Source organism: Stegodyphus dumicola, chromosome X1, assembly GCF_044657685.1.
Source record: "Stegodyphus dumicola isolate Sdum_Otavi_A_Nest chromosome X1, ASM4465768v1".
Classification (NCBI taxonomy): Eukaryota; Metazoa; Arthropoda; class Arachnida; order Araneae; family Eresidae; genus Stegodyphus; species Stegodyphus dumicola.
Window position 1 is genome coordinate 45,843,865 of NC_140780.1, and position 12,576 is coordinate 45,856,440.

At 32.2% G+C, this 12,576-nt stretch overlaps 1 protein-coding gene across 1 annotated transcript in view; it reads right to left on the reverse strand.

The window, feature by feature from the left end:
- Positions 1–10,637, reverse strand: part of LOC118179682 (UPF0462 protein C4orf33 homolog) — a 132,777-nt gene extending 122,140 nt beyond the window's left edge. Inside the window, exons 1-2 of the mRNA XM_085808014.1 lie at positions 10,492–10,637; positions 9,980–10,033 (exon numbers count right to left, since the gene is read on the reverse strand). Coding sequence (XP_085664140.1) covers positions 9,980–10,033; positions 10,492–10,511 — 74 coding nt within the window. The 5' untranslated portion in view covers positions 10,512–10,637. The remainder of the gene's footprint in view (positions 1–9,979; positions 10,034–10,491) is intronic.
- Positions 10,638–12,576: the final 1,939 nt, after the last annotated feature.

A 12,576-nucleotide genomic window follows, 5' to 3' on the forward strand; every position in this document is an offset into this window, starting at 1 on the left:
GGGCCAGCGCATCTCAAACAACGGATGTTAAGGGTGAAAGTTTCAGAGGAATGAAAAAATCCTTGGCACCTAAAGCACTGAGTAGGGCCTTTACGGGTTCTGTAAGCCTCAAATTTGACCTCAGCGTCCCACATATCGGTGACGCTGTACAGTTGGTCTATGAAGGGATGAGGTCGGACTTGTATGTAAACAAGTGGCATAGGGTGTCTAGCGCGCAGTTTAGTCAACCGAGCGCACCTATGCACTTGGAAAGCCCAGGATTCCACTTCATTTTTGACGTCCTCGAGTTCAGTTTCTTTAGGTAGGCCTCTGATAACAATTTTGATAGGCCTAACTTGCTTTAGATCAAAAGTCTTGAGTTGGATGTCGGCCTGACGCATCCATCGTGTAATCTCCCTAAACTCTAGTTCGGTTTGAACAAATAATTTTAGAATTTCTACCTGCAACTCTACCGCCAAGCCGCTGGTGGGCTTATTAGCAGAATTATACTGTATTATTATTCTATTATGCTATAAAGCAACAATGCTGTAAGACTGAGGTTCATGAAATATTACTTTTGTTAACCTATTTTAGCATTAAAATGTCACTGCTTCTTTGCAAACTAAAAAAAAAAAAAAAAAAAATTTACTGTTCATAGCAGAGTTCTTATTTTTATATTATAAAAGAGATATTGATTATTATTACAGTTTTCTATGTAACGTGTTAAAGTGTTAATACGCTGGTTTGACAAGGACTTCTTCAACTGCAGGAGACCTACATGGATTATTTTTACTTTAGTACTTCCAGTGTGAAAATAATATTACTATCTTTTATTTTCACAGAATAAAATCTTTTGAGAAGTAAGCATATTTAAAAAAAAAGTTCTTATATATATATATATAATAAATTAAAATAACAGCAATCTAATATTTAAAAAAAGTACATGTATAACATGTATGACAAAAATTGCAATACGAATTAATTACACATACAGAATAGATTATTTAAATTTGATTGCATATTTTATATTGAAAAAATTATTTTCTTTCATGTTAATTATAGAATAAATTATTTAAAATACAACATTTTGATGCATGTGTGATAGCTGAATGCAGCAGCAATCGGCCATACTTGTAATAACGAATAAATTTTATTTCTTTTCCTGAAAGAAATAATTTTCGTAGAAACAGAAAATAAAAGAAAGGAAAAAGCATTAAGAAAGAAATATTTTCTTTCTAATTTTTTACTTAAAGAAATATTTTTCTAATATTAACTGCAAAATAAATTGCGTGAAAACACACTTTTAATGTAAGCATGAAAAAAAAATCTTAGTTTGCTATTAGATTGCAATGCAAATAACATTATAAATTTAAATTAGTAAAATTGTTTATTTCTAAAATGATTTTAAGTAAGCTTAATTCATTTATTCTTATCTATTTACCTTTGCTTTCATGGTATCTTTATTTCTTAGCCCTAAATTCTTGCGTTAACTTTCCCCTTAAAAAACGGGATTTTCCTTCACATAACACAGCAGCATATTCTGCTGCGTTTTGTTCATACTACTGTTTTGTGACATTTTTTTCGACTATAAATGAAGCGTGTGAGTTAGTGAAATAATGAGAGAATATTCCTAGAACTTCAGCCAGCGCGCGCTATAAATTTCGTTACTGGTCTGCACTGCGATTGGTCTAAAGCTCCTTAAAGCCTTGTCCCCTTTCAATAAAATCAAATGGACCCACCCGCACACCAACTGAAAACCACAGAATGGCTTTCTCCGTTAAGTCGAAGACGGCTGTCCATACCGGTTTTCTTTTTAATCAATATTGTTCGCTCAAGTAGTAGATGGATCCAGTGATCGTACAATAGGCGTCCTGGGTTGGTTTCATGCGAATCGAATTCTCTACAAATAGCGCGAAAACTCTCGCGTGCGCTAAGTTCAAGAATTTCGACTCTTTCAAATTTGAGAGCGTTCAGTGACTCTCTTGAGATCGCTACATAAATAACAAATCCTTTCTCAATACACAACCATGAATTTATTCATAAGAACGTTTTGCGATCAGTATCCTGAAAAGCCAACTCAGCAGAAAGGTCTTGTGTTTGCAAATATCAGCACCACCACGTCAGAGGGTTCATCAGAATAAGCAAAACGCGAGGAGTCAGCGCGTGCAGCAGACCTGAACTTGTAAGATTTCACTACCATGAAAGTGATTTGATCTTAGCAGGAAGCTTGGCGACTTCTCGCACAGTCGTGAATAATAACAACACAGATGAAGGGTTTAAATGTTTTTTTTTTTTTTTTTCTTCTCAAACTATTTAACAAAAAGTCACGTTCTGCGTGCTCACAATAACACCGACTACTTGCGGTGAGGCACTTAAGGATAATTTAACAATAAAATCAAAATGGTAAATAGTGAGCTAGATTACACAATTTACATAAAGCTAACAGGCTGACTCAAGAATCTAAACCGGTGATAGATTTAATAAACAGCCAGAAAGCGTAGCCGCAATTAAGATCAACAGCTGGAGGACAGAATAGCTACGTACGCTGACTAGCGATAGCGAAATCACGCTCTGTCTAACCTTCCCGTTTCGTCTGTTTAAATACTCTCTTAGCTTAATTTGCATCCTGGCGAGGAAATGAGAAGTTCAGAAAAGAAACGAAACTAAAATTAATAGTCATTCAAACTATGCGAAACTCTACAAATTAACCATTAAAGAAATTAAGAACGTGTTTAAGACATCAAGAAAAAACGGGTACCAAAGAAAGGTACTTAATGTCTTGGGAAAGGTGGAACGAGAAAGATATTCACTATCAGTTTTACCATGGAATATATAATGCAGCAAAGCTAAAGCGGAAAGAGGAAAAACAGGAGAAAACCTGGCATGGATGCATAAGGTGGTACTAAAATATTTTAAGTTCTTAGGGCCTCTAAAAGTCTTAATTCGACCCTGGCGCGGAGTACAAGGCAAATGAAAAAGAAGAAAGGCGCATTTCCAGGCTTCTTCTGCAAGCGAGATTGTACGTGAAGTATGATTGCAAGAAAACATCAGTACACCTTGTCACGTGGTAGAGTGATTGACAAGGACGTAGTTTAACATCTGTTGCCCAGGAGTGTGGAATGGAATTGATAAAAGTGCTGTTTTACGAACTTGAAAAGCTTTCCAAGTGACAGTTACAGATGTAACAAAGGTTGGTGGTGGTCAGCCAAGAAAAACAACTGTGACTGCTAACCGATATATAGCCCTGCAGGCGAAAAGGAATCGAAACCAGACAGCAGGCAATATTGCTCAATAGTTGCATACGGCAACCATAGACCTGTTATATACTAGACGGATCATCGCCATTCAAAACCGGGTGAAAAAGTGGCACAGGAATGAGCTGCAGGAGTTTGGGCATGAAATGGAACTGAATCCAGACTTTGGCGTACTATCGCCATGGCTGGCGATTTTTTTCTCTCTTTTCTCTCGGTTCGAAATGCGAACTTGGAAAGACGTCATTTCGCAGAAGCTGCCGTTGAATTTGCAGAAGAGGTTAGATCGATAAACACCAGCCAAAATTAATAATTTCCCTAAAATTGAACACTTTATTTTAAAATTTAACTTTATTTTAAATTTTAATTTTTAAAATTTAACTAATTTTCATGCTGAAGAATAATATTTTGCAATATGTCCATCGGCGTCTACCGAATTTAAAATAAAATTAAAAAAACTGGAGAGAACAAACTAAATAATAAACTAATAACTAAATAATAAATAATAAACTAATAGCAAACTAAAAAATAAATAAGTAAAATAAATAAATAAAAAAGAAGGCTTTTTAGTACTCAGGACAGAATAAAAAATAAAAAAAAAATAGATAACATAAGAAGAATGAGTGAAAACAGAAAATAGTACAAAAAGGAAAGTTAATATTAATACGAAAAGGAAATTTAATGTTAATACGAAAAGGAAATTTAGTGTTAATACGGTGTATTACAGAGAACTACAGAGTAGGCAAATCAAAGTGAGAAAGATATTAAATAAAATGAACTAAAAATGAATGGTCAATATAGCAGATATAAGCTAAAAGGAAGAGAGAGAGTGGTAAATAATTAAATTATGAAACAAAAAGGTGGTAAATTAAGACTTCCTTTTACTAGCAAATATATATATATATATTCCTTTTACTAGCAATATATATATATACATATATATATATTGCTAGTAAAAATATATATATATATATATTTGCTAGCTAGTGCAATGTAGTCGCACTTATTTTAAATAATTTTAGAAGGTAAAATTTAAATAATGTTCATTATTTTTAAAAAGAAACTTAAAATTATTAAAGTTTTGAAATTTAACTGCTATATAATTGCTATTTTCTTAATACTTAACAAATTATTAATATTTGAATAAATGCCAGAAACATGATATAAGAAAGGAAATACGTGATTGAAGGTAAACAAATTTGTTATATTTGGATGCAAGAAAAGGATATAAATAAAGTCATTCATGTCCCCCCCCTAAAAAAAACATAATTTTATGCAGTTCTTACACAGCGTTACATCAACATTACCAAGTATTAAATACATACATTACTACTTCGCACATGTCCGCATGAGCAAACGCAAATAATATATAAACAAACGCATTCAAAGCAGTTTGTTGGCGTATAAAAAATGTCGCCAAAGCAGAATACTAGACTAATTAAAATTATATTGTATTACTAAAATTTTAACATTTTTTTCAGAAAACAGTTATTAGAAACATACATATATATTAAGATACTTTTATTTAAATGTTATTTCAAGTATGCATATATTATATAAAATTAGAAAATCTATTTTTTATTAGAAAAAGGTAACTAGAGTGGATAAAAAAACCTCTACATTTTATAAAATTAGGTTTTAAAACATTAGAAAAAGCTCAGTTGTGAAATGTTACTCCTCCATCTTTCACATATCTGGAATTACATCCATATGCGGAGCACGAAAGTATCATTTTTGAAGTCCGAAACAATGCGCTTACACGCAAAACACTTGCTTCTCACAAATTCTCCATAGAACTGTAATGGTAAGGAAGATTCGCGGGAAATACGATCTGGGAAATGTACCAAATGTCACGTGGTTCGTATTCCTGTTCCCCTTCAGGGTTGCCGTTTCTCTCTCTAGTATATTACAGCTCTATGACGGCAACCGGACGACAGGTGCTTCGCTTTACTATGGCCAGACGACTTCATAATGATACTAGGACGATACTAGGGAATGTCATATCTCTAACCAAGACACTTTGATTTCTTGTTTTTCCTCTTAGCCTTTTGTACCAACGTGGTTCTGTCAATGAAACCTTTTTCTATTATTTTCGTAGTGTATGTATCCTATGAAAGTTTTTTCTACTATACTTTCCTCATCTTTACTACATTGTGCCTCTGTCGTATGAATTTCATGGCTTCCAGTTGATTTTTTAAAGTTGCTTAAGTTTTGCACGCTAGTGTATTATAGAACCAAAACTGAGTCTTCGAACTGGGAGGAGGGAAGTTGAAATTCTCATAATGGCAAAAAAAGTTCCTTAAAGCCATATTATTAAGACATATTAAAATTACATATTAATATTTACTTAAAGACAGCAAGGAGCTGATGGACATAGAAGAAACGTTAAATCTTTTAAAATGTTCAATACACAATTTATGCTACATTAGGTTACACTTTTTAATTCAGATGTAGGAAAATGAAAAATAAAAACGAAAAATAAATACCTTTGTAACTACACCATATGGTTAACAATGCAAATATTTAATACAGTTTTACCATTTATATAATTTACCACAAGTTTTAATTTGAGTAATTTTTACATTTTTTGTTGTTAATTTCTCATGTATGCTTCATTATTGCTTACTTATTGTTTCTAATTTCACAAAAACTGTTTTTCTGTATCAGCACTAAATCATTTTAAACACAACAATTATTTGCTATTAATGAATGATTTTGTAATTTGATATCACGATATTTTATAATTTAGGCATAATTGATAAAATTATGGATCCAGTGGGAAACAAGTATAGGAATATTTTACAAAATTTGACCATTAAAAATTTAATTCGCTGAAAATATTTTAACAAAAACTGAAAAGAGAAACTGGAAAACAGAAAAAATGTTATACAGTACAGATTTTTTTAAAAATTTGGTTTAAATTACATCCGGTTGAACTGTTTTTCAAGGGACCATAAGTTTCAGATTTTCGCATGTCATACTGGATTGGACGAAAATAAAAATTTGTGCATAAATAGAGCCCTGAGCACAAAATTGGCTTAGAAATAAAGGAATCAGAGCATATTTATCAGTAAAGCTTGCAAAAGCGAAACGCAAATATTTGTCATATTTGTTTCAGTCACTAATGCAAATACGACAGTGGAAATAATTTACGCATATGTACAATAATTAACTTAAAAAAATTTTATGAATTAAACTCTACGAAAAAATTTGACGATATAATTACAATCATTTTGAATTAAATGTCTTCTCCGTGGTTTTGTTGGCGCCTGTGCCTCTGCAACATAGACAAGTTATTTTGATGTAGGAGAGCGGTTCCTGTTGATCTAAGAGAGAACGTAGGGCGTCGTTGTCTGCGTGAGCATCTGGATTGATGTATTTGAATGCGTTTTCGAGTTTATATGAAGTCCATGAAAAATGTCTTGCAAGAAGACATGCAAGTTTCATGATAGTTTTGAGTTGCTAATAAATTTGATTTTTAAAATATACGGAAGCATTTACTTTACTGCATTTTTATTGTGTGAGTAAACAGAATTTAATTACGATATGCAGATCAAAAAAGACTTCCATTAGTCCTGATTGAGAACGTTTCGATTTTTTACCATCATAGTGTTGCTTGCTTGAGCATCAAGCGCAGATCGAGAAGATTTTCATTGTTTTATATTGCGACTGCTTTACCGAATTCAGAATTGGGACGACTTACAAAGGAATGCTGATGCATAAACTCAGTAATATTACAAGTAAACGCAAAATCTTATAAAAGCATGGAAAAGGGTGACTGGTGTGAAGTAATCTTAAGATAAAGTGATGGAATTCAAGAATTTTTATCCCTACACGAGAATAAATAAGTTTTCTTGTGAAAACGTTTCGTTGAAACGCTTATAGCAATTGTATTTGGAAGTCTGTAGAGGCCAATCCTAAGAACACTACATAGATTCCAGATCTTATTCCATTTTTTTACTTTCTCCGTGCAAGACATTTGTTTGTGCAGAAAATTTGCACTTTTGTCCAAGAATTTTTTACTCCCAGAAAATTTGACATATGTTTAATAACTTTCGGTATAATTTCCCGAAAACAATCCGCATTTCCTCTTTTCAGTAATCAGAATAGAAAAAAATTCAGTTCAGTGATTTCCAATGCAAAGGTATTAGGCGAGTTAAAGCAAAAAAGTTTAACATTTTTTTTTTATTATCGACAACGCTGGCATTAGAAGAGAGCAATGACCTTGAATGTTCATTTGACAAAGTATTTTTTTAAATTATATTCCCGTTGGGTTTGAGGTTGAAGAAGAAAAAATGGAGACTTTTAAAAAATACCATTTCTCTATCTTTTGAGCCCCCCCCCTTTTTGTCCAAGAAAAGGGCACATCAATTTATCGTGCAGTGCACCAGAGACACTGATTTTTACAAGTTTAATATAGATGACCTTGCCACATGTTGACAAAATTCATTGATTTTGCTTGAAATTATTTTCATTAAACATGTATTCGTTGTCTTTTTATTCTCATCAACCTGCTTTTTGGCTTTTTATTCAACCTGCTTTTTGGCATCTCGCTTTTATAAGTTATTTCCATCATAAAAGCCTATCTTTATATATACTGTATGCATTTAAGAGAATTTCATTGCATGTTAACTGAACACAGACCAAAATGTGCCTATGGTTTTAATTTCTGTTGAAGCAGTACAGATCTGCATATGTTGCAATGAACCTCTCAGACTAGCGAATCATATTATTGCTTTAAATGAAAGTGAAAGAAACAAGTAATTTTCTAAGAGCAATGAAATCTAAAATTAAGAACTAAAAAGTTATTTGAAAATAATGAAACCAAAATTTTGCATATCTGCAATAAATGAGCTGATTTTCCTATTATCGATCAGCTTATGAAATAAAGTATACGTACTGCTCAAAATAGAATTATTTAAAATGTAACTAGGCAATTACCGTAGATGTTGTAGAGCACGCATACGTCATTCATTTTTTTTAATGTGTAAAAGAAGTTCAATTTGAGTTGAATGTTCATGAAAAAATTCGTGTTTAAAAAAGGTTGTAAGATTTTTCTTTCTTCTTACCGAGTGTATTCGTAGTGTAATTTGAAAGCATGCCCTGCTAGCATCGGGACGTCTGGAGATTGAGTGTCGGCAAGAGCATTGCAGATTTTTTATGTTTCCTACACTAAGTTATGATATATAAATAATATACAAAGACGCGGAGAGAGACAACAACAACAAAAACAACCCCAAAAAAAAGTTATATTCATTTTAAATGAAATGGAACGCAAATGCTTCTCAGAGCGCTAGTTTGCTAATATGGCATTTCTTTCATAAGATCGAAGCCGTTCTCATTGTTTTCTAAACACAAGTACATAAAAGCAAATCAGAATTTTTAGAAGAACTTACCATTGATGAAATTTACATTTCATACGTCATTGATGAAATTTACATTTCATCACTACTTGTTTCAGTTTCGAGGCATTGTTGGTTAATACTAGATCGCTTTTTATCATCTACTAGGTCAGGAAAATTTATTTTGGATTCAGATTTGTACCGTATTACAGATAAATTGAAATCAAAAACGTTTAATACTGAATGAATTGTATCAAGCTGTATTTAATAACTTGAATTCGTTCAGTATTAGCTTTATTACTTTAAGGAACAAAAGATATGTGCAGTTATAGCGAAGTGTTTTGAAAAATGTATATTAATTTTTGTCAGTGCCTCCCAGACAGTATAGTAGTTAATCTGCGATACCGAAGGGCGCGGGTTCGAATCCTGGAGAAGGCATGGATGTAAGATTGTCTGTCCCTTCATAGGAGGTAACAGTGGCCGCCTATTAGGTGCCTCCACAATAAAATGGCCACCAGATCTGGCCTTAGGAGTGGCCAATGCTGTTATAGGCAAGTGCCCGTCATTGGGAGGGAGGGGGAATTGTCAGTGCTTTCAATGTTTATCTCTATTTGAGTTTGAAAATTACGTTTTCAAACATTTACAATGCATACGCTTACAAACATATGCTAATTTCCCAACTTAAATTTAGTTCGAGCCAGAATTCCCTCTAGACACCTTTTCTGAATATGTATTTTAAGGATTTTGATTTTCTGGTTGTTGTTTCCCACATAATATTACTTTTATTTCGTCCAGACTAGCCCCCTGATCCCTGATCTGTTGAGGGTTAGCGAAACCGACTGCAATACTGGTGGAAGCAGGTTCGAAACCTGAAGAAGGCATGAATGTATTATAATTGTCTATCCCTTATTCTTGCAGGTGGAATACAGTAGCTTTCTGTATTACATCCTGCGCATTGCTTTCCGTGACGAGATGGCTAAATGATAGATGGATTCGGACATTATACGAAAGAATCGCTTAAACACAATACCTACCTGTTAATAAAAATTTCTAATAAGTGTCATGAACATTTATATCATTCGTCTACTTAATCAAAGATGTAAACAAAGGTTAATAACGTTTGACGTTTAGTTGATTATAGCTAAGCAAAGGAGGGCTATTAGTTTAAATGAAGAAGCTCTTCGTGTAGGATGATTTTAAAGAAAAGTGGCTCGTATTTATAGTGCTCATTCGAAAAACCACAGAAACGCAATACAGTCAGCGCGTTGCTGGAATTTGAGCCTGGATTGAAATACCTGATCAAAAAATAGGATACTCTATAACCAAAGATTTAACTAGCTCAGCATGAAAAATGGTTTTTATAGACAGTAACTGAATGCTGCAATGATAAATTTGTAAAATACTCACCTCGCCCCAGAAGCTGCTGGTAAGAGAACAACTAGAAGACGCATCCACTGGTATCTAAATTAAAAAAATATTCAATAAACAACTTTAAGAAGAAATAAATAACATTAAACACATAATCTTAGCAATATATTTTTCTTCAATAGTTTCATATTTGGTTTAAACAATTTAAGTGATAAAATAATTAAATTTAAATAAATCTATAATCATTATCAAACGAGATCTTGAATGTTAATTTAAAGACTTTTAAGTTTCAAGAATAGCAGAAATAAATATTTTCTTAATTACGGTTTATATTATTTTTATTTATAAAGTTTGTAATTTATTTAAATACAAATTTAAGTAACGTAAACAAACTAGTTCTAAATGGTAAGATTTTGTGTCATTTGGAAAAAAAAAATTATTATTTAAATTTATTGTTTATATATTATTCTATAGAATTGCTTCTTTTTCGTTTGACATGCATAATTGCATTGTTTTTGCTTCATGGTTAAGAAAACATGGCTTTTACTTACCTCCCAATTGTCTCCTTCATCACACGTTTTATTAAGTATCGATCACTAAAGCTCTCAAATAGTCAAAATAAGCGATTAATGAATGACTTGTTTTCATCAACTGAAGAGCATCTTTAAGAAGACCCATTGAAACCGAGACCTTGCCACTTCAAACAATCAAGTCAGACAGGTTCTGATCACGAAAATGTTCCATTTGACAAAGTTCAAGTTCTCAGTTCGAGTTGACGTAATATGTCACCGTACCTCACTCGCAGTGACAACTTAAAGCAGGGTCAATGAATCTTATATGTCAAATTGAATACTAATGTTGATATTCTTGATGTAAATACTTTTTTCTGAAAGCATTCACATTTGAGTGTTGAACTTAATAGTTTTAAACTGTGTCCTCACTTGTTATTTTCATTATTCTAAATTATGTTGATTAAGTACAATGTTTCATCATGCTGCTCGTTGTTATATGTTATGTTTTAACACTAAAATGCGATGCAATTATAATCGGATTGCAAATTTGGCTTTAGTTGTTTTCCAATTCGTATACGCTCTGAAAAGACCATACGGCAGAATTGCCAGGAGGGTCTGTCCTGCTCCAGTTTCTAAAAAAAAAAAAAAAAAAAAAAAAAAAAGCAATATATTTATCTAATTTCCTTAATTAACATTTTTCTCACAAATAGCAATAGGATGGTTTTAAAACATTTAAAACATTGAAATACTACACTTTCATTAAATTTACTTTATGTTTACGGGTTTAGATATATTTTACATTGCTTAAAATAAGAAGTTCTGATAGAAAACAGGAAATTTAGTATAAAGAGAAGTCAGGGATGTCTAATCGTTTGTTTAATTGAATACGACAAAGCTCGAGTATAATATATGCTTAAACAACAAAATGACTTCACGGAGGATTTTCCAAGGAAAATTAATTCATATTACACAAGAAGAAAACTGAGAAAATCCACAGATTGAAACTTGTGCCGAAGTAACAGAACAGACAAATTGTTTGTTTAATCGACTATTAAACAGGAGATGGGTATCTGCTTTAGGAAGAAATGCATTCATGGAGAAAATTTTAATAGAAAATTGCTCGTAATTATGCTACAAATAGAAGAACAGGAAGAGGGGGTATGAATAAACTTTATGCAGCTAATCCGCTATTCGGCAATAGAATCGGGATTTAACTATCAGTATTTAACAATTACATCGACTCAGTCACTAGTGATTATATCATGTTGTCTTCTAATCAGTTTCCCTCTTTCTTCTATTGTATTGCTTACTTTGTTTTATGCTTTATTTAATTATAGCGAAGTTGTAATCAAATAAACCCAAAGGCTGTCTGCCGAACAGAAGGGAAGTCTTCATGCAGGACATTCAAAGGACAACTGTCTCGTATACACGTTACACATGCGGAAAACCACAAAAACGCCCTTACAGCTAGCCCGTTTGCCTGGAATCGAGCTCAGGTCAAACTACCAGTGTTCAGCAACATATCGCTTCAAAACCAGCGAAGGATTTTTCTCCTCTTTTCTATTTAGCAGTCTTTCTCTTCATGTATTCCATTACTCTTTCTTCCTTGTCGCAATAATGCATGGCTAATGAAAACCATTAATATTTTTGCTTTTATGGTTATTATATTATCATAAATACAGCAGTTAAGAATTTCACAGGAAAGCATGAATTAAAGTTATCATTTTCTAATTACTGAATGTTTAATAAGATTTATTTTTGATATTTAGATATTAATTACTTTAAACAAAAACAGACAAAAAGAAGCTGGTATCTAAATATTCTTATTTAATATAAATGATATTTTTATCTGTTTTATTAATACATATAGTTATGTTTTCATTCATAATTATGCATACAAAAGATCTGCAGTTTTACGGGAAATTTATATACGACGTCTCTTTTTCTTGATATTTCTCTTTCTCCAGTTTAAATGAACACAAAATCTTGTACTGTCTTTAACTAAATAATGCGTTACAATTCGACAAGTATTAAACATTTTTTATCGATAAAAAGCTAAAATCTGAAAACTGAATGAAGAAACCAAATTAATTCTATTGAAATAAAGGTATTTGAAATATATGC